This window comes from Rhinatrema bivittatum, chromosome 5 (genome assembly GCF_901001135.1).
Source record: "Rhinatrema bivittatum chromosome 5, aRhiBiv1.1, whole genome shotgun sequence".
Classification (NCBI taxonomy): domain Eukaryota; kingdom Metazoa; phylum Chordata; class Amphibia; order Gymnophiona; family Rhinatrematidae; genus Rhinatrema; species Rhinatrema bivittatum.
This window is the reverse complement of record NC_042619.1, coordinates 66833211-66855361: the sequence shown is the minus strand read 5'-3', so window position 1 is coordinate 66855361 and position 22151 is coordinate 66833211. Positions and strand designations below refer to the sequence as shown.

Sequence of the window (22151 nt, the reverse complement as noted above, 5' to 3'; positions counted from 1 at the left end):
ATGTTTCTGATGACATAGGGCACACACGTGCGCTCCAAAGTATGTACCAGCAAGGGCACGAACCTCAGGGGCGTCCCCCTGTATTGAAGTCATCCGCTTCCAACATAAAAGGTCTTATTTATTTATTTATTTATTTATTTAACATTTTTCTATACCGACCTTCATGAAAAGAATTCATATCAGACCGGTTTACATGGAACTTAGGGACTACTTTTGCTAAGAGATTGAGTTAGCAAGGACTCCAATTGGACTAGCTCCGGCTGTCCAAAGACTATCTTGCACCAAAGGATTGTTTGCGGGATTCCTTCGGACCCGCTTCACTCTTGCAGCATTGCCTCTCTGGACCTACCAGGGGTACCCGCTCCTCGGGGGCCTCATTCTCTTTCTCTATTTCAGATTACAGAAAGGAACCGGTACTCGCTCCTCGAGGGCCCATGTTTCTAAACCCTCTGAAGACTCTCCATTGCCTGGAAGTGATCGTAAGAGACGGACATTGTGAGTTATTATTTCAGACTACAGATAGGAACCGGTACTCGCTCCTCGAAGACCTTTGTTCCTGAACACTCTGAAGATTCTCTATTGACTAGAAGCTATTCCAGATACAGATTAGTGTGAGTGACCACCGCTCTCTCAGAACTTCCCTGGAACAAGGTACTTGCTCCTCAAGGGCCTAACCCTTTCCAGCTACTGAGCTATCTCAAGGCCTTATGTGAGATATCATCTAGTACTGGCTATGTATAACTACATATCCTGTCTATTCACTATCTACAGTCTCTTTGCAGCTCAGCAACCTGGGAATCGCAGTTCCAGTATCTGAGGGACTTCAGCCCTGCCGGGCATACCAGCTCACTAATGCCACCTCTGGTGGTTATCCTACTTATCTAATAAAGAACTATCTGTGTCTGTCTCCATATTCCAGCCTAACCGGTGGTCCCTCTCAAGACTTCCTCCTAGGCGCGCTGTCATCTGCCATCAGCCAAAGGATTCACCTATTTACTTTCTATCCAGCTGAGCACCATCTCCAGTACTCATCTGGTACAGATTGCCAACTCTGCAGTCTACATTAACATTGCCATTCCTTAGCAGACCCATAGGAGGCAGTTCACTACAGATTGCTATTCCTCCCCTTGGGGAGGGAATTCCATCAGACTGCTATTCGCATCTGCTCGCTCCTCCCATCCGTATCGCAGACCCTGCAACAAATTGCTAACCGCTAGCAGTATTACAACAGATTACTGGCTCCTCCCCTTGTGGGAGTGTCCAGCAGCAGGATCCTATCAGATTGCTAACTCTAGCAGCCAATCCCACAACAGATTTGCTAACTCCTCCCTTTACAGGAGCATCCAGCAGCAGGATCCACAACAGATGCTACCCGTCCAGCAGCAGATCCCTAACAGCGATGGCTTGGAACAGAAAATATAGTCCTGATACTGCAAAAGGAAGAAAGTGCCAATGATCCTTCCTTATAGGAATGTGAAGATAAGCATCTGTTAAATCCAAAGAATTAAAGAACTCCCCTTTGGACTGCCATAATCAGACCTTAAGGTCTTCATCTATTAATGAGTCACTTTCAAAAACTCATTGACCTGCTTCATATTGAGAATGAGCCAGAGGGAACCTTCCTTCAGAAACACAAACTAAATGGAATAACAGCCAACTCATTTCTGATCCCATGGGTCTGGAAGCTCAGCCTTTATGTATAGAAGCCTCTTCAAGGTCACTTTTACCACTTTCTGTTTTCTGACAGAATGTCATGGGGAAACCATAAAAGCATTGGAAACCGGATGAGAGAATTCAATGGCATACCCATCTCAGATGAAATCCAGGACCCACTGATCGCCTGTAATCTGGGCCTATCTCCAATAAAACTTTGACAGTGTTATGGTTATTGGTGTTTGGGTGGATCCTTGGACACTGTGGCAGCTGACCACACCCATGGGGGGCAGTCCTGTGAGGGACCACAGTGTCAGGCTAAACTCCGGACAGACAAACACACAACTGAATCTTTATTTAAACAGTATATGGAACGAACAGAGGTGGCAGTAGTGAGTAGTGGTTGTAGAGCCCGGCTGGGCATGTCTCTCACAGGACGCTGGAACAGCGGATCCTCTGTAGGCAGTACTGTAGTGGAACAGAAACTGAGAGTTATGAGCACACAATAGAAATAGCATTCAGAGTCCCAAGTAGAATAGGAAAGCTCCAAGTCAGGGAGAGCAGGCTCTCGAGGAGCGAGTACCTGATCCCTTAATGCAGACAGACTCAGTGGCGTTGTACTCACTAGCAGTAGCAGAGATTCCACTAGACGGGAGGTCTGGCACTGGAGCAGAGGGCAGGCCCTCGAGGAGCGAGTACCTGATTCCGGCGAAGCAGTACTGTAGAGAGAGATGTTTCTGTACTCACAGATGGTGACTGTAGTTAGTTCTTCCAAGTAGAAGGTTGAGGTTGCAGGCAGCGACACAGGAAACATGGGCCCTCAAGGAGCGAGTACCGGTTTCCTGATAGCACCTGAAAGAAGCAGAGAAGGCCCCGAGGAGTGGGTACCCCGTTAGTGACCCCAAAGGGTAGTAAGAGTTCCAGTTAGAGCTGGAGTGGCAGAGTAGCTTAGGAACGGAGAGTGAATCCCATCCGAAAGAGTTCCGGTTGCTAACTCAACGAGCTAGCAAATATAGTAGGCAGATATACCCTGGAGTCATGACGTCAGAACAGGAGGACGCCCCTGAGGTTCACGCCAACATGAAAATAAAGATGAGGGCGGCATACGCGCGCGCGCCCTAGAGGTACCTTGAAAGAGAATGGCGGGAGGCAGCACCATAGTCGGTCCGGGGACACCGGAGAGGTTGGCAACCAGATGCCATGGCGGCCATCAGTCCAAGGTGAGTGAGAGGAGCCGCAAGTAGAGAGGTGTAGGTGGGGCGAAGCCGTCGAAGACCGACGGACACAACAGATAGATGGTTGCCTATCTCTGGAACCATAGAAAAGACTCATAGTCCTTGTTGAGTGACTCTAGAACAATCAAAGTTGGAGGTACCATCCTTATCTCCTTTTTTGGAATGAAAGGACTGGTAGCAAGAAAAGGCTGTAGATCTCTGAGTAGTTGAAGCTCTACTCTGCTTCAATGCTCTGGAACACTACTACAGGAAGAAAAGCTACAAGCCAACACTCCACGCTATCTTCTGGGGGCCTAGGTACCTCAGAGTTCCAACAAACTTTAGCCATGTTCTCTAGCTGCTCTCCAAACAAAAGCCTCCCCTTGAAGGGGATCTTCGTTAGGTTAGTCTTAGAGATGGAGTCCACTAACCAGATCTGGATGCACAGAAGCCTTTGAGCCACTGCTATTGATGCCATCCCCTAGCAAAAGAGTGCATGAAATCAAAGCAGGTATCTGCCGAATATGCAGCTTCAGGTTCCAAATGGAAATAACCCTCCATGGACTCCTCCTGGATGTTCTGCACAAAACACAAACAAGATCTTGCCACTATAAAACAGCAAGCTGAGATCTGAAGTGCCATGCTGATAGCCTCAAATCCTGTTTAAGCACAGACTCTGTTTTCCTGTCTTGGACATACTTCATGCTGTGAAACCCTCTACTGGGATAGTGGTCCTCTTGGTCACTGAACAGCCTAATGCGTCCACCGTGGGAAAATAAAACTTCTCTTTGTAGATCAGATCCAAAGGGTACAGCTTAGAGAGAGAATACCCACCCCTAAAATTGCACCTGGGCTGATCCTCCTGGCAGGCTAAACTCACTGCTACTCAGGTCCCCTTTTGACTTTGCACATTTGAAGCACTATTGCAAACTTACCCCAGGTTGATCTTCCTTGTACTATGTGCCGAACACAGCGCAGCCTTCATTCTGCTCTCCATGTTTGCTGTCTTTTAGAAACCTCACCACATGTCTATATATCAAACGTGAGTTTACTCTGCCTACTCCAAAATCCAAATTCAGATGGTTCACTACTGTCCCCTCAACCTGCTGGCCCCAGTGCTCTGGAGCAGCCTCTGCTGCCATTAAGATCTGACTTGTTTTAAAACATTTTAAAATCTTTATTGCCACTGCAGCACAGCCAGCAGATCATAAAGAAACAGTCAGAAAATGTAAAGGGGATACCAAAAAAAGGCAGAGAAGTAGGCAGGAGAGGGTAGACAGGGAGGGGGAAAGGAAGGAGAAGTTTGAACTTTCAATCCTCCAGGAAGCCCCCAGGTCCTGATTCTCGACACTGAGGGAAACAGCCAAGACTTTCTCCTCAGACTGATTCTATTCCTCTTTTTTTCAGATTTGAAATCTAAATCTCAGGACCCTACTTAACTGACAGAGGGAGACTAATCTTTCATCTCAGAAGCCTCTACTGATTTTTTTCCTGTACAGCTGATCAGGTTGCAGTTCATAGCATAGGATGCTTGTTCGACCATCTACTGGAGACAGAAAAGACTGAAAGCCTGGTGTCTGCATTGATACATATAAAGAATGACTCAAGTGAGTCTGTTGATCTGTCTCCATCTGCTGCTCAGTGATCATAATCATTCGCCTGGACTAGTCTGACTGGGTGAAGAGGAAAGTGTTTTTTGTGGTCCTGAAGGTTCAAATCAGAGCTATCTCTGGGATAGGGGTGGGAGGCGAATCCCAGCAACCACCCTAGGCCCTGCACATAGGCAACTTCCAGCAGACCAATTGGAGTGCTATTTAACTGTGGAAAAGTACTTCCTTGTTGTGCTATAGACTATTACTAATGGCAGCCTCTCCCACTTCCCTCCTCTCTCCCAGTGGAAGGAAAAAGCATCTTACTTCCATCTGCCTCCTCCTCCTCAACATCAACCCAAAGTCAATCTCACAGAACTGGCTGGCCTCATGAATTTAGACCAGATTGAAGCCAGCAGAAGAGGCAGACATAGACAAGAACTGCTGCTCTCCCTCTGCCACTTGGAGGTAGAGGATCAAGTCGGAGGTGGGGGAGTTGGGTAAGAGAATTTTTTTTGAGGGAGATTTAGAGATATGGGATAGGGGATAGATGGGGCTTTGGGAGAAAATGGAATGGAGAGGGGATGAGAGAAAGGTATGAGTTGGCAAGGGGGGGGGGGGGGGTGGTTCCAGGCAAGTTACGGTAACTTCCCTCAGTCTCACAATAACCTAGTATCAAGCCCTGGTTCATGATCAATAAAACCTTGGGATAAATCTTATGTTTATCCAATAAAATGTATCACCACCTGCAAAGAACTCAATTTATCATAACAAAATAGTTCTCTTTTACATTATTAAAGTTAAAAAACATATATTAATGAATCCTGTTTGTCTCTTTGGTTATTACCTGAACTTCCTTCAATTCATCTTCAATTTTTCTTTTCCTTTCTTCAATTTTTACAGCTTCTTCAGCTATTTTTTGTTTAATCTTTTCCATTTCTGTTTTCTGGTCACTGGCATTCTAAATGAAATAGAAGCATATGAAAACCTTTTTTACCTATCCATCAGTTCTGATTGTAAAGATAAAGTAAAACATTGCAGCTCTTATTTTATATTCAGTTATAAGCATTTATTTAGCTACTCACTAGCTTTTCATATTAAATTAGCTGTGTCAAAAAAAGAAAAACAAGCAATGTAAGTTAGATTATTGTCTATCTCATTTCTCTATGAAAATAATACACCAGATTTTGTCTATCTGCAAAAATAATATGCCAACACAGAGCTTCTTATATAAAGCAGAGCTGCTTACCTGTAACAGGTGCTGTTTGAGGACAACAGGATGTTAGCCCTCACACATGGGTATCATTATGAGATGGGGGCCTGATAGAAATTTGATATCAAAGTTTCTAGAAATTTTGAGCATGCCTTACTGGGTATGTAAGAACATAAGAAAATGCCATACTGGGTCAGACCAAGGGTCCATCAAACCCAGCATCCTGTTTCCAACAGTGGCCAATCCAGGCCATAAGAACCTGGCAAGTACCCAAAAACTAAGTCTATTCCATGTTACCATTGCTAATGGCAGTGGCTATTCTCTAAGTGAACTTAATAGCAGGTAATGGACTTCTCTTCCAAGAACTTATCCAATCCTTTTTTAAACACCGCTATACTAACTGCACTATCCACATCCTCTGGCAACAAATTCCAGAGTTTAATTGTGCGTTGAATAAAAAAGAACTTTCTCTGATTAGTTTTAAATGTGCCCCATGCTAACTTCATGGAGTGCCCCCTAGTCTTTCTACTATCCGAAAGAGTAAATAACCGATTCACATCTACCCACATCTCATAATTTTAAACATCTCTATCATATCCCCCCTCAGCCATCTCTTCTCCAAGCTGAAAAGTCTTAACCTCTTTAGTCTTTCCTCATAGGGGAGCTGTTCCATTCCCCTTATCATTTTGGTAGCCCTTCTCTGTACCTTCTCCATCGCAATTATATCTTTTTTGAGATGCGGCGACCAGAATTGTACACAGTATTCAAGGTGCGGTCTCACCATGGAGCGATACAGAGGCATTATGACAATTTCCGTTTATATTCAACCATTCCCTTTCTAATAATTCCCAACATTCTGTTTGCTTTTTTGACTGCCGCAGCACACTGAACCGACGATTTCAATGTGTTATCCACTATGACGCCTAGATCTCTTTCTTGGGTTGTAGCACCTAATATGGAACCCAACATTGTGTAATTATAGCATGGGTTATTTATCCCTATATGCATCACCTTGCACTTTTCCACATTAAATTTCATCTGCCTTTGGATGCCCAATTTTCCAGTCTCACAAGGTCTTCCTGCAATTTATCACAATCTGCTTGTGATTTAACTACTCTGAACAATTTTGTGTCATCTGCAAATTTGATTATCTCACTCGTATTTCTTTCCAGATCATTTATAAATATATTGAAAAGTAAGGGTCCCAATACAGATCCCTGAGGCATTCTATACTGCCATGTGTCCATGCAAGGGCCCTTTCAGTCTATAATTTAACTTAGGCTAGAACAGGGGTCAGCAACTTGGTCCTGGACTGCCATAAACAGGTCTGGTTTTCAGGATATCCATAATGAATATGCATGTACTATATTTGCATACCAAGGATGCAATGCAGACAAATAGACCTAATGCATAGTCATTGTGGAAAACCAAACCTGTTTATGGCACTCCAGGAAGAGAGTTGCTTAACCCTGGACTAGAAGAAACCAACTCCAAGGGGAGATGGGCAGGTTTTGTGAGGACTGACATTCTGTTGTACTTGGAGAACAAATACTTCAGGTATGCTTTCTCAGAGGACAAGCAGGATGTCAGTCTACATACATGGAGAATCCCTAACTACAGACTGGCCCAAATGAAAAGGGGGAAAACACAACAAAATGCCAATGGACTAAAACTGTTCTTAGTGGCAACAAATCATTTTTAAATTTTCAGTTTTACGGGGGCACCCTAGAACCAAAATAGGCCAGGGGGAGAGGTGGAGGAGGAGTTGGGTTCTACACCTGAAACAGACTTTTCAGTACAGACTGGCCAAACCTACTGTCAATGCAGGAGTTCATGTCCAAGCAATAGTGCAATGTGAAGGTGTGGAGAGATCTCCACATTATATCCTAACAGATTTCCACCATGGAGGCCAATCTTAGGTGGATTGCCAATGCTGCCATGGCTCTGATATTAAAGTCCTTGATATGGCCCACCAGATTGAGGCCCATATGGGTGTAAAAGAAAGAGATAACATTTGCTAGCCAATTTGAAAGAGTGCATCCAAGTGTACTTGAGAGTCCCATCATTCAGAGTGAGAAGAGGCTGGGAAGGACAGGGTTAGAAGTGGTGAAGGGCAAAAGCAGGAAGGGGAAGAGTTGAAGAAGGAGAAGGGAGAAAGTGGAAAAAGCAAAGGGAGGGAGTGAGAAGACGGGAGGAGAGAGAAGAGGAAGGGAGGGAGGGAGAGGATGAGGAAGAGCCTCTAGAGGAAGGACGAAGCAGAAAAGGACAAAAAGCTGAGGTAATGAGGAAATTGTGTGAAGGAGGGAAGAATTTCTAGAGTGAGGGATAGGATGAGAAGGGGGGGAACTAAGGTAGTGACTCATAGGAGGTGAGAAAAGGGGGAGAATCTCTACAGGAGACAGGGATGGGGAAATAAACAAGGTAGTGAGGGAAGGGAGCAAGAAGGGGGAAATATTTAGCGGGAGAGAGGGAAGAGCCTCTGGAAGGAGGGACAGGGGAGAGAAGTGGGGAAGGAGCCAAGATAATGAGGGAAACGGGAGGAAAAACTGAGATCGTGAGGGAAGGGTTGAGAAATGAGGGAAAGAGTCAAGATGGTGAAGGAATGTAGCAGGATGAGAAGGTGGTGGAGAAAAGTTGAGGTAGTGAGGGAAAGGCGGAAAGAAGAGCCAAGATAGTGAGAATTGGGAAGATTAGGGAAGAAGGGCCAAGTATTGAGGGAAGGGGTGAGAAGGAGAGGGGAGAGCCGAGGTAGTGAGGGAAGAGAGGAAGAGCTGAGGGAGGGAGAGGCATATGAGCATCTGAGGTAAAGGAATGAGAAAAGTAGAAAAGGCTCAGGATGGAGGGAGAAAGAAGGGAATGGAGGATTTAGGCGAAGAATAAGAGCATCTGCAGAGAGGAAAGCAAGGTTGATGGGGTGGTGAGTATCTACAGCGTGAGAAGGGGAAAAGAGTGTCTGGAGGAGAGGAAAGGATGGAAAGAGAGAAATTTGTGAAAGACCTAGAGTGCAAGAGAAAGGGCTGAAAGACAGTGAAAAGAGACATGTCTGTGAAATGAGTTTGGAGCATGGGAACGGGACTTTGGGAGTAAGGTGAAAGAGGAGGAATGGGTAGTTGGGTATGGGGTAAGCGAAAGAAGAAAGACGTTGGATGCCAGGAAGGAATGAGTTACAGAAAAGGATGTGGGGCTAGTGAGGAAGGTACATAAGTGTTGCTAGCGACGTGAACGTGAGCCCTCTTGCTGTAGTGCAATTGGCAGAATCTCAAATGCGGAGCCCTAAGATATGTGCTGACAGTGGGCAAATGAGTCTTTGCACGAGCCAGACTGTGACAAGGTCAGAAGGCTGTGATTAGGAACAACTCCAAAGTGTCAGACAAAGCTGTAGACTTGAATGTAGCTGGAGCTGAAGACGGATGCGGAGCAAGGCTGAGACTGAAGACAGACGTGGCGCAAGACTGAGACTGGAGAGGAGCAAGGTTGAAGACTGAAGCGGAACAAGGCTTGGCAGACAAGCGAACTTTGCTGAGGCAAAGCTGAGTTGCACGGCTGGGATTTAAATACCTAGTCGTATGATGTCATCGAGAGGTGCCAAGAGCAAGGATTTCCACCGCGGGGTCTGAATAGCCTGGCACGTGCCATGTATGTGTGCCTAGGAGAGCAGGAGCAGCAGCATTTTCAATGCCACTTCAAATGGCCAGATTAGGCTGGCAGGGGTGGGGTAATTGTAAATGCTCGCGGGGCCATCCCACAAGCGGTGAACTTAACAATACCCCTCCTCAAGCTCCTTCTCTTCGGCTTCTGAGAAGACGTCAAAGATACATCTTTACCATCTGGGAACTTGGGGAGTTTAGCATGACATCTAGGAATTCTTTGGTCTTTGGACTAAGCTGGAGCAACATCTGCTGGTTGATCCTGTTCTACAGACAAGGATTATTCGGAGGAATGAAGACATGACTTGTAGATTCCAAGATCATCGTGTTGAATGAGAACAGCCCTTGCAGTCTAGGCAGTGGCTTCTATCTTCAGGACGAAGGACTTCGAGGATTTGGAACGGTCAGCTAGGGCTCCTGTCCTCCTTCATAGCATAAGCTGAAACAGGATGTGTAAAGGAGTGGCAGCTCTGGTCCTTTAGACAGGGTGGTCCAGAGCGAGCACACGGAGATGAGATAGCACAATGCTCCAGGTAGGATAGACCCCAGTGGTTGATCGGTAAGGTGTACCAGTCAATGGACGGTTGATGGAGTCTGAGCCAGGGTAATCCAAATATCAGAGGGCTGGATGCCTTAGGTAAAATATAGAACTGAAGATTTTCTTGGTGAGTCCATATCTGCATGGTAATGATGGCTGCGGTTCACCCTGTTTTCCTCCACCATGAAGGGCAAACATGCGATCCATCTTTTGGAAAGGTTTAGAAACCTCCAGATATGTCACAATATTTCTCTTGAATATACAATCAAATCACGTATTAATGCCCCATAAATATCTTTTATATAATTATGTGAAGCAAAGATCCTTAAGCTCAACAAACATGAGTCATCACTTGAATCACAAAGTATTTGCTGAAGGCTACCTTAGCTGAAGGCTAGCTTAAGGATCTTTGCTTCACATAATTATATAAAAGATATTTATGGGGCATTAATACGTGATTTGATTGTATATTCTATAAAATTCCCCAGAACATTTTGGTGCTTTTGAGGTTTGGTATCTTACAATATTTCTCTTGACATCCAAGGGACACAACAGGCGATATTCTTCCGCATCGCTTTCCTTATCCAAGGACGGCAATGAAATGGCCTGAGTCAAGTGAAATCTGAGACCACTTTAGGCAAGAATGAAGGAACAATACGCAGCTCTATCGCTCCTGGAGTCACCCGAAGGAACGGATCCTGGCAAGAAAAGCCCTGCAGTTTGGAAATTTGACATTTAGAAAAAATCGCCACCAGAAACACTGTTTTCAAGGTCGGTAACCACAAGGAAAGGCTACACAGTGGTTGAAACATAGGGCCTGCCAAGAAGTCCAACACCAGGTTAAGTGCCATAAAAGAATTAGTAACTGCAAAGGATGACGAAATGTTTCACTCCCCTCAAGAAACAGGCCTCATCAGGATGAGATGATAAGGATTCACCATTCCCCTGACCCCTGAAACAGGCAAGAGCCACTACCTGTACCTTCAAGAAATTAAGAGCCAACCCTTTATTCACTCCATCCTGTAAAAATTAGGAAAATGAGTGGAATCTTAACTGACGAGGAAGCACTCCTTGAACTTCACACCAAGCCTCAAACACTCGCCAAACCTGCAGAGGTTAAGGAAGTGGAGAACTTTCATTCTCGTAACAAGGTGGCAATCCCCACAGCAGAATAACCACAATTCAGCAAGCGAGACCTCTCAAGGGCCACACCATAAGACAAAACCGAGTCAGATCTTAATGAAGAACAGGTCCCTGCTGCAACCGATTCATGTGTTCCGGAAGGCGGAGGGGGAAGTCTACCAGGATCCTTTGCAGATCTGTATACCATGGTCTACTGGGCAAATCCAGTGCCACCAGGAGCACCATTCCCCTGTGATCTTCGAACTATTCTGCCCAACATGGGCCATGGAGGAAAAGCATACAGCAGCTTGTCTTTGGCCTGACCTGCACAAGAGAATCGATATCCAAGGATCTTGGATATCTCCTGTAAGTGAAGAATTGAGGAACCTTTGCATTGTGAGAAGTCACCAGCATGTCAAGGAACAGAAGACTCCAGCAATCCACTATCAGCTGAAATGCCTTCTCCAATAATACCCATTCTCCTGGGTCCAGACTCTCCCTGCTGAGAAAGTCTGCTCTTACATTTTCTCTTCCTGCAACTTGAAAGGCTGAGATCTCTGGAGATGCTCTTCTGTTCATTCCATAAGTTGATCTATTTCCTGCAACATTTGCTGGCTCTTGTTGCTCCCTGATGATTGATGTAAGCCACCATTGTTGTGTTGTCCAACATTACTCAGACTGCTTGACCCTGCAGTCTGCCACTGAACTGCAAGTACGCAAACTGGACCACCCAGTCTTCCAGGCAATTAATGCGTGCCGTTAGTTCCTGACAGGAGCTCCCCAACCCTGGAGACTTGCATCTGTCGTGAGTACCAACCAGTCCAGCAATGTCAGGGAAACTGCCTTTTTCAGATGATCTGCCTGCAATCACCACTGGAGATGAGAGCAGATTTCCATCGGCAAGTGGAGCCAAATCGAATAGTCCTGAGATTGTGGGGTCCAACAAGAAAGCAGGGAGTGGTGAAGAGGACGCATAGGCTCTCTTGCCCATGGCACCATTTCCAGGGTAGCTGTCATTGAACCGTGTAATTGTAGATAGGACCACAGGGTGAGGTGTATAATGTTCACCAAAAAATGCACCTACGACATCAACTTCTGAATACGAACTTCTGGCAAGAAACTTTGTCCTGCCTCATGTCAAACCGAAAACCCAGATACTCCAATGACTGAGATGGTTGAAGATTGCACTTGGCAAGGTTCACCACCCAACCGAGCTCCTGCAGCAGGGAGATCACCTTGCTGGTCATCAGGCAGCTCTCTTCTAGAGACTTGGCTCGAAACAACCAGTCGTCCAAATACGGGTGTACTAGGATTCCATCCTTTCTCAACTCTACCCCCACCATCACCATAACCTTGGAAAAAGACCAAAAGGCTACACCTGAAACTGATAATGGCGACCCAATTGTTGGGTTTGTGGACCCTTGAGCCGGCTTGAGAGCAGATGGATCCACCGAGGGGAGGCCCTCTAATGGTACTCTTAGCCGGGAGGCGGAGCAGGACCAGGAGACCAGACTGGAGCTTCACCTTTACCAGCCCTCATTCCCCGCAGGTTGAGCCCTTGGGTGCCGGGGCCGGCAGGACTTAGGCGAAGGTCTCCTGGCAAGGAGAGTCCAGTAGGCGGTCCGAGTTGAGGCTGGCGAAGATCCAGAAGAACAGAGATGGTCCAGGAGTTGAGGCGGGCAGCAGTGGTGCAACACGGTAAACCATGCTAGAAGTCGGGGCAGGATGAAGACAAGCATGAACTAGAGAATACGCCAGAAGACAGGAGAATCAGGATACCAAGCCAAGGTCAAAGCCGAGGTCAGAGCCGAGGAGACAACCGAAGACAGGAACTGGAAGAGGAGCAGGAACACTGGAACTGGAACAAGCGGGAACACAGGAACGAAGGCAAAAGCAAGCAGGAACACAGGAACTGGAACAAGCTGGAGCACAAGAATGGAAGCAGGAACGCAGGAACAAGCAACTAGCTACTCTCACGAGCTGACCTGTTGCCAAGGCAAGGAAGGGAAGCAGGAAGTGGGCTTTATAGCCCTAGCCCATGATGTCATCGTTGGGGGCCGGGATGAAGTTTCCACCGCAGCCCCTTTAAATGTGGAGCTAGGCCGCACACGCGCGCCTAGGGAGGTGGAGTCCAGGAGAGAGTCGGCGGTGTCTCCCTCATGGGGAGAATGCCGCGGCAAAGGCCCAAAGTGACCTGCCTGGCAGGACATGGAAGCAGAGGGAGGTCGACGTCTGTCGGGTGAATTGGGGAGACCTGGTTGCGGCTGTCCGCAGCCGGAGTTCACAACACCAATACCACGAAATGCAGAAAAGGTTGGTGTTCCAATCGGATGGTGATATGGAGGTATGCCTCAGGCAGATCTAAGGAGGTCAGAAACTCCCCCAATTGCACAGCCATTATCACTAAGTGCAATGTTTCCATGCGAAAACAAGTCACCCACAAATGAGGGGGTAAGATCCAGGTTGGGAGGAAAGGAGCTCTCCTTTTCGGGTACAACAAAATAAATGGAATATCGCCCTGTACTTTCTTGAGACGTAGGTATTGGAACCACAGCCCTCAGACTTAGGAGCCTTGCCAGAGTAGACTCCACCGTCTACATCTTCTACGAGGAGTGGCAGGGAGACACCTTGAACATGTCCAGAGGAGCAAACCTCCAGCACATTTTCTTCTCATATCACCTCCAGGACCCACTGATCTGATCTCGACCAACCTTTGATAAAAGAGAAAGAGGTGTCCCCCTATTTCCTGTTCCCGAGGAAGGGGCGGCAAACCTTCATTGTGAGGCTAGTGAAGATCCACTACTCGAACCCATGCCTCGCTTGGACTGTCTGGGATGAAAGGACTAAGACATGCCGAAAGGCTGAATCCTTTGAAAGTTTATCCCTCTGTAGTGACGAAACCTCTTGGAACCTCTCAGACGATCCCTCATACCAAAGGGGCGCAGTAACTGCTTCTTATCCTCCGACAACCGAGGATTCACCCCACTTACTGGCCAGTTTCTCCAACTCACTCCCAAACAAGAGTGAGCCTTTAAAAGGCAATTTCATAAGATTAGCTTTGGAGGTTGCGTCGGCCAACCAATTTCGCAGCCATAACTGAAGCCTAGCTACTATTACCAAAGCCACTCCTTTGGCCTAGGTACAGACCAAATCACAGCCTACATCTGTTAAAAAGGCAGAGGCAGGTTCAATAACTCCTCTGGAAATTGCTCCAGAATCATCAACCTCTTGAGAAAGAAGCAGAAAAAGAGCGAGCCACCAGGGAACAACAGGAAGCTATCTGCAATGACATTGCCACTGCTTCAGATGCTTGCTTAAGGATGGCCTCAATCCTCCTATCATGCACATTTTTCAAGGATGCTCTTCCTTCCATGGGGAGAGTCATCTGCTTAGAGATGGCACAGACAAGCACATCCACTTTCAGAAAATGCAGATGCTCTCTCACAACTGGATTCAGGGGTACAGGCCTTCCAAGATCCAATCCACTTTGAAATTTGCCTCCGGGGTATACCATTCAAGATCAATCAATGCTTGAATGGCTTCCATAACAAGGAAAAAGCATGAGGCTTTATGCAAGGAAACCAAAATGAGATTTTTCTTAGACTCAGACATGGAATCTGCCCCAGGCACGCCCAACATCTTCAAAGTCTGGGAAATCAGGGCTGGTAGTTCATCTCTATAAAAGAACAGCAACATAGTCCTGGAGGAATTTCCCCATTTTTCAGAGAGTCAGGATCTGCCTCATCATTAGTGCCATCCGGATTCCTGTTGGGAATACCCGCAGCTAACCGAGGTGTATTTCGGTGCTTAAACGTAGTACCGGAAGAGAGAGGCCACTGCCTGAGGATCTAACCTGACAGGATTGGACGGGGCTGAGGACTGTACCTAAAGAAAGGATTGCAATCCTTGAAAAAATTCTATCCAAAAAAAGGCAGAAGGTTCCATATCAAAACCAGAAGGCACTTGTGTGGGCTCACTGAGCAGCCATCCCCTGCTGAGGAACCAATCAAGAGAGTTCCAAGGTCAGGCATTCCTCTGGAAAAGTCTTAAACCAGGCCATCATCTGGATGGGAAGAACCAGGCTTAGTAAAATCAGAGGAAGATAATTCTCCCTGAGCTTCTAAGCTGCGCTAACACATGTTAGAGGGCACTTCAGGCTGAAATGCCTGAAGATGACAGGAAAAATAGAGAGAAAGGCGCTTAGATTTCTTGGTCACCAGCACGATAAGTCCGTCAGTGCGCTTACAGGCAATTGAAGATCTGCATCAAGCCGATTCACAATGAAAAAATTTAGACACACAAAACTTAGGCACCCCAAGCCTATGCGCCGCAAAACTAAGCACATCATACCGCACCAAACCTGAGCACACAACCAATATGTGTGAGAATTTGCACAGGAGCAGCACGCACAAAAGAAATTGGGTGCAATATTCGGACACATATCTGGATGCAGCTGCACACACAGATGGTCCTATAGAGCAGTGTTTCCCAACCCTCTCCTGGAGGCACACCTAGCAGGTCAGGTTTTCAGGATTGCCGCAATAAATATGCATGAGATTGATTTGCATACCCTGGGTCTCCAATGTATGCAAATCTCTCTCATGCATATTCATTATGGATATTCTGAAAACCTGACTGGTTAGGTGTGCCTCCAGGAGAGGGTTGGGAAACACTGCTATAGAGGGCAGCCAAATGCGCTGAAAAGCACTCGAAAATGCCGCCAAGGCCTTCTAGGAAAAAGCCTAACGGTAGGACCTAGCCTACTCTGGGCTGCTCAACCCATCAGGCTGACCAGTTCCCTTAACCCCACAGGAGCGGGAGTGAATGTTGGAACGGCGCACCGAGCACGGAGACCAAAGGAAGTCCTACACAGTCCCTCTACTCTGCCCCTCACTTTCTTTTTTTTTTGTTTTTCAAATTTACCTGAGCTCATCTCTTCCCGGCTGAGTACAGAGATGGCCTCCGGCTGAGGAGGAAGATGGCATATACCTTCACCGTCACGCTCAGCTTCCAGAACCCGCTGCCTTTTAACTGTTCAAACAGCTAAGTCCATGCTGGCTGAAAAACCAGCTACTAGACTAAAGCACTCATCTGAGGGACCACGGAAATCACTTCAGGAATTCTCAACTGGGGGAGGAACCATTTATCACCGCAGGATAGCGGTGTTTTATTAATTTGTTCTTTTATTTCTCCTATCAAAATCTAAAGCAATCCCCAGTAGGGAAATGCATGTCCACCATCTGCTGGAGATAAAGAATACTGGCAGGTTGATGTCACTGTAGGAGTATATATACTGTGACATCAGTTTGCTCCATCTCTATCTGCTGGTAGAGGTGAAAAACCCACTGGTCCTGAATCCATCTATTCACATGATAGGAAAAGCTTTTTAAAATCAGGTCCTTGGTGCTCAGACTTAAGATTGTAAACTTTTGAGGGCTTGACTGCAATACTATGCTAATTATCTAGTACTCTGCACATTTATAGACTTGGGTAAATAAAAGTCAGTGCAATATAACAGTTGAATTAATTGCAACACCAAGAACAGACTTTTACAGGATTACAGAAAAGCAGAATATTTAACTAGATTTAATTTCTATGTTCCACTTTTCCTATCTATAAAACATTACCTGCATTGAGACAGTAATCTCTTGAAGGGCTGCATCAGCTTCAGTTTGTTTTGTTTTTAGCAATATGCTTTGTTCCCTTGCTTTTCTTTTCAGTTTATCGACCAGGTCTTTGGCTTCATTCAGTTTAGATACTCCAGCCTAAAAAACATGGAAAAAAATATGGTTGACTACATTCTAATCTAAGAAATACCTGAATATAATAGAATAAAAAGTTATAGATAATTACTATTAATAATTAAAAAATATTTTGTATCTGGGGCTTATTACAGTGACTATTAAATAACTAGATTGCATCTCAGCAACCAGAGATCACTCTGTTCCCTCTGGAAGAAAACTGTTCATTAAGAAAATACATTGAATTTAATAAAAACAGTGTTTTAATTAGATTTATAAGCTATGGTTTTTCTCTATGCAGTAAACCTGTATTTATAGCAGATTTGTATATATAGCAGACTTAAAAATATTTTAGTAATAAGCATAATTGTAAATATTTTTATTTATGCAACAATAAAGCAGTAAAGGAAAACAATGCATACTTTGATATGCAACAAGTTAGTCTGGATGGCACCAATTCTGATTAATATTTGAATATTGTTGGCATACTGAAAGGTTCAGCATTATATGCTGCATTATTCAATATTTATTTGCAGCCTTTGTGAGAAAATATGATGCTGCCCAGTTTAATTTATAAACTATAGGCAGATGATGTCCACTTTCATATTCCTTGCAAGAATAGAGTAGATTTCTCAAATGAGCCAGGTGAATGTTGCTTTAATAAAATGAAGGACTAACTAGCCATGAATGCCTTATTTTTTAATTGTAATAAAACCTCTGGTTGGAATGGAGCAATCTCTCTAAAGTTCCATTGTCTATTAATGTTGGAACTTCGCTGTTAGGTTTAAAGGAAGAGGCCTGTAATTTGGGCATGACCATGGACTCTAAGCTTACTTTAAAAGCTCATATTACAAATATATCTAGAAGTGCATTTTATAAATTATGATTAATTCGGCCTCTAAGGAATTTTCTTCATCAGCAGGAATCTGGATCAGTTGTTCAAGTGTCATTGCTCAGCAGTTTGGATTATTGTAAATCATATTTTGGTTTACCTACATACATAATTTGTGTGTTACAATTGGTCCAACATGCGGCAGTTCATGTTGTGCAAGGTTTGCATTGGGGTGTTAGTATTAAACCATTTATGAGAGAACTTCATTGGATATCTATTTTCCAGAGATTGCAATTTAAGGCCTGGATTTTCTAAAATTGCAGGCCTTAGTGAATCACGCAGTACCGCGAGGCGGGGGGGCGAAGCGGGGGGCGGACCTGCAAATGCCGGCAGCGATCGCACCACTGCAGTGCTATTGCTGCCGGCTTTCGCAAACCAATAGTGCCACCGTGAAAGGTGGTGCTATTGGGCGCGTTACTGGCGGCGATAAGGGGCCTTACCATTTCACCGTCAGTGATGTCTTCGCCGCTGCTGCCCCAACTCCTCCCCTTCCGGTGCTGACTCCACCCCCGACTCCTCCCTGATCTAGTTATCACACGTGAAAAGTCCCTTTTCGCGTGCGAAAGCTATAGAAAATTACCCCCTAAGCTTCTTGTTTTCATGCATAAAGCAATTTATTATGAATTTCAATGCTTAGCTGACAGCGTCTCCTGGTATATTCCCTCATGCTCATTAAGATACTCTTCACAGCAGCTACTTGCAGTCCTGTCCATTAGTGAATTTAATTTACAGGAAACTAGATCAAAGGCTTTTTTTGTAGCAGTGCCTATACTGTGGAATAGTATACCTATGGAAGTGCATAGTGAATGTGATTATCTAAAATTTCAGAAAAAAGTTACATCAGTATTGTTTTTCTGGTGTTCAGTGATTATGATTATAGCACTGAAGGGTAAATTTATACAGGGTCTATCAAGTTTCTAGTTTTATTATAATGTGATGTCTTGTTGTTTTATTTTATTTTAATTTCAATTTATGATTTTATTAATTATTTGATCCATTATGCATGTGAACTGTAATCCACTTTGCAGATGTCCAAGAATCATGTAATATAAGATTGTTAAATTAAATAGCTAAATAAATAAAATAAACTTTTGCAATTTCCTTCTGACAAGCCTGATCCTACATTACCAAGTGGAGACCTGAGATTGATTCTTGCCTCAAGTTCCCGTTTCCTGCTCAACCAGTATCATAAAACATAAGCTATAGAAACTTAGAAGCCATTATTCAAATCAAATCATGGGATTTTAATTTCATATGCAGCGACTGTTGTTGATTTATCTGGATAGGATTTTAGCCTGATAAAACTTACCTAGACAAATCGAAGATGCTCTGGGGCATATTTTCAAAGGGTAAGTCCCAGGGCTTGAAAAAATGGGCGGTCCGGGAGTGGGGGCAGGGCCAGAGGTCTCTGCAAGGCTGCTGGGCCAGGGGATTGCCCGCCGGCAGTTGGCTGGCGCATGAAATAAAGATTTGGGGGTTTTTTTTCCGGGCTGGGGGCAGGACAGGTAAGGGAAGGGAGGGGAAGGTGGGGGGAGGGGGGAAATAAAGTTCCCTCCGAGGCCGCTCCGATTTTTTAGATAGCTTAAAAGACTAACAATGCTACCGAATCCACTACCACAGACTGGTGCAGGTAGTCCAACTAACTCAAAATCAGAAGCCTGTTGAACTCTGTATTTAAGATCCAATTTCCTGGTTATTGGGGGCAGGAGTATGGACTCTTCCACATCCTCATTTGTAAATCCCAAAGGATTGAATGAAGTGAGATTGTTGCAGGTTTGTAGGGTTTTATAGAATCTGAAGTAGTCCAAAGACCTCATCATGGGATCACTGTCCCTACAGATGTTGATTCTGATCATCTTGCCCAGTTGGTCCAGGAATTTAGAGTATGAGAGGTCTTCTGTTAGAGATGAATGCTCCAACAGCTCAGGTAATAGGTCCAAGGGGATTGATGTAGACCGTTCTAGGGAACTAAGAGGTGGAAGGATACAAACCCATGACACCAATGAAGACGATGGCAATCAGAGCAATGTTATCAATTGTCTCAGAGGGGAAATCTCCCATGGTCCAAACAGTAGTGTCCCGTGTTCCAACCTCAGATCAAAGCACACCAAATATAGAAACACAAACTTCACACCACACCCTGACACACAGGCCACATATGACAATGGTAAAGACTGGAAATTTTAAAAACAAAAAAACTTAGGTACCAGCCCAAATTTTTTATGGGCTAAGAAAAACTCAATCTCACCCTGCCCAACTTTTTTCTGGGGTTTTTTGTTTGTTTGTTTGTTTGTTTTACTATTTTTTTCTATTTTTCACTAAATTTTCCTATTTTTCCCTCTATTTTTGTATTTTTCTTAGTTTGCTCTTCTTTATCTTGCCATGTTTTGACTTCCTTATTTAATGTTTTTTACACACTTTGCCTTTATTTTCCCTTCTCTAACGCCTCCATCTCTCCCCTTCACTTCCCCATTCTTTTTGGCCTCATTGCCTATTTCCCTCCCGAACCTGACCACTTCTTTCTCCCCAGCAGGCAACAGCTATAATCTCTCTCCCTGGGTTAGGACTCAGCAGTAGCAGGAACTCTTCTCAGGCTGAGGCAGGAGGATGAGATGTCTTCCTGGGTTGTGGAACACCTCAGTGGCTGTTGCCATGTCCATTTCTGCTACAGACTACGCAGCATCCCACTCGGGCTTGCCACAGTAGATGCAGCTCCTCTCCCTGCCCACTAAATGTGATGCATGGCTAAGCCATCTGACAGCTCCATCCCTCCTGAGCTTGCAATCCCACCACTGTACAAAGACTCAACAGCATAGCCATTTTTTTCTTCCTTGATTGGGCAGTCACTTTGCCCTCTTCAGGATTGTTCAAGTCCCCCAGGGGGCCCAATCCACAGTTTGCTCACTCCTGCTCTAAGCAACAAGCCTTCAACATCAAAGTATGAAGTTGTTCCAGGTACCAAGGAGCAGATCTCGAGAAGATAGCAGCTGTCTGTAAACCTAGATACCAAGCATCAACCATAGTACTTAGGGAATGCTTACCTGTCATTAAAAGTATAGCTAAAAGTTCTGCTACTCAACTGCATTGTGTCAATTTCTTCTTATATTAACAATCTCTAACAGTAAGCTGAAATTTAATATAAAAAAGGGATCCTTCAGCTTTGAAAGAAATAAAAAACGGTTCATCCAGGATTGGGATCCTCCCAAAATATCTTTAAGGAAGAGGTTTCACATTTATCACAAAAAAATTGGGCCAACACTTGATTAGCATTGTGGGTTGGACAATTAACTTTTTTGAGAAAAACCAAGATCAGACACAAGAAGTCACTAGCTATATGCGTTGGGGGGTGACAGGTTGATGTGCACAGAGCAGGAGAGAGACCTTGGGGTGATAGTGTCTAAAGTCCTGAAGTCAACAAAGCAGTGTGACATGGCGATAGCCAAAGCCAGAAGAATGCTGGGCTGCATAGAAGAATACCTAGTAAGAAAAGGGAAGTGTTAATCCCCTTGTACAGGTCCTTGGTGAGGCCTCACCTGGAATACTGTGTTCAGTTCTGGAGACCATATCTCAAAGGAGACAGAGACAGGATGGAGGCGGTCCAGAGAAGGGCATCCAAAATGGTAGGTGGTCTCCATTGAATGACTTATGAGGAGAGGTTGAAGAACCTAATATGTATACTCTGGAGGAGAGGAGGAGCAGGGGTGATATGATACAGATCTTCAGATACTTGAAAGGTTTTAATGATCCATGGTCGTCAATAAACCTTTTCCATTGGAAACAATTTAGTAGAACTAGGGGTCACGATTTGAAACTCCAGGGAGGAAGACTAAGAACCAATGTCAGGAAATATTTCTTCACTGAGAGGGTGGTAGATGCCTGGAATGCCCTTCCGAAGGAAGTAGTGAAGAATAAAACTGTGAAGGATTTCAAAGGGGCATGGGATAAAGGCTAGAGAATGGGAATAAATCCCGAAAAGGCTAGAGGATGGGAATAAATAAAAAAGCTTGACCGGCATGGAGCGGCAGTTACTACCCTTAAGAGAAACATGGGGGTAACCTGCATGGAGTGGCAGTTACTACCCTTAAGAGAAACATGGGGGTAACCTGCATGGAGCAGTAGCTTGCTGAGCAGACTGGATGGACCATTTTGGTCTTTTTCTGCCGTCATTACTGTGTTACTATGTTATAAGCTCAAAGAAGCACTCAGAGGAAAGAGATCAGAGTGTAAATAGAAGTTTAAGAACATTATGATAACCAAACAGAAAGCTAACTTTATAGTCATTCCTTAAAATGGACTAACACTCGCTACCATAATGAGTTTGAGAAATTTTAGTTTGTGAAATAGAAGGCCACATCTCACCCAAGCTTATCACCTCCTGTACTTGAGTTATCACAGAGAAAACACATGGAATTAATTGTGTTATCAGGACAATATCAATTTTTAAGCCATGTTCCATGATATAAGAACATAAGAACATAAGAAATTGCCATGCTGGGTCAGAGCAAGGGTCCATCAAGCCCAGCATCTGTTTCCAACAGAGGC

At 44.8% G+C, this 22151-nt stretch overlaps 1 protein-coding gene across 1 annotated transcript in view; it reads right to left on the bottom strand.

Annotated features, from left to right (window-relative positions):
• Positions 1 to 22151, bottom strand: part of DYNC2H1 (dynein cytoplasmic 2 heavy chain 1) — a 1848033-nt gene that overhangs the window by 848263 nt on the left and 977619 nt on the right. Inside the window, exons 55-56 of the mRNA XM_029602426.1 lie at positions 16604 to 16741; positions 5304 to 5417 (exon numbers count right to left, since the gene is read on the bottom strand). Coding sequence (XP_029458286.1) covers positions 5304 to 5417; positions 16604 to 16741 — 252 coding nt within the window. The remainder of the gene's footprint in view (positions 1 to 5303; positions 5418 to 16603; positions 16742 to 22151) is intronic.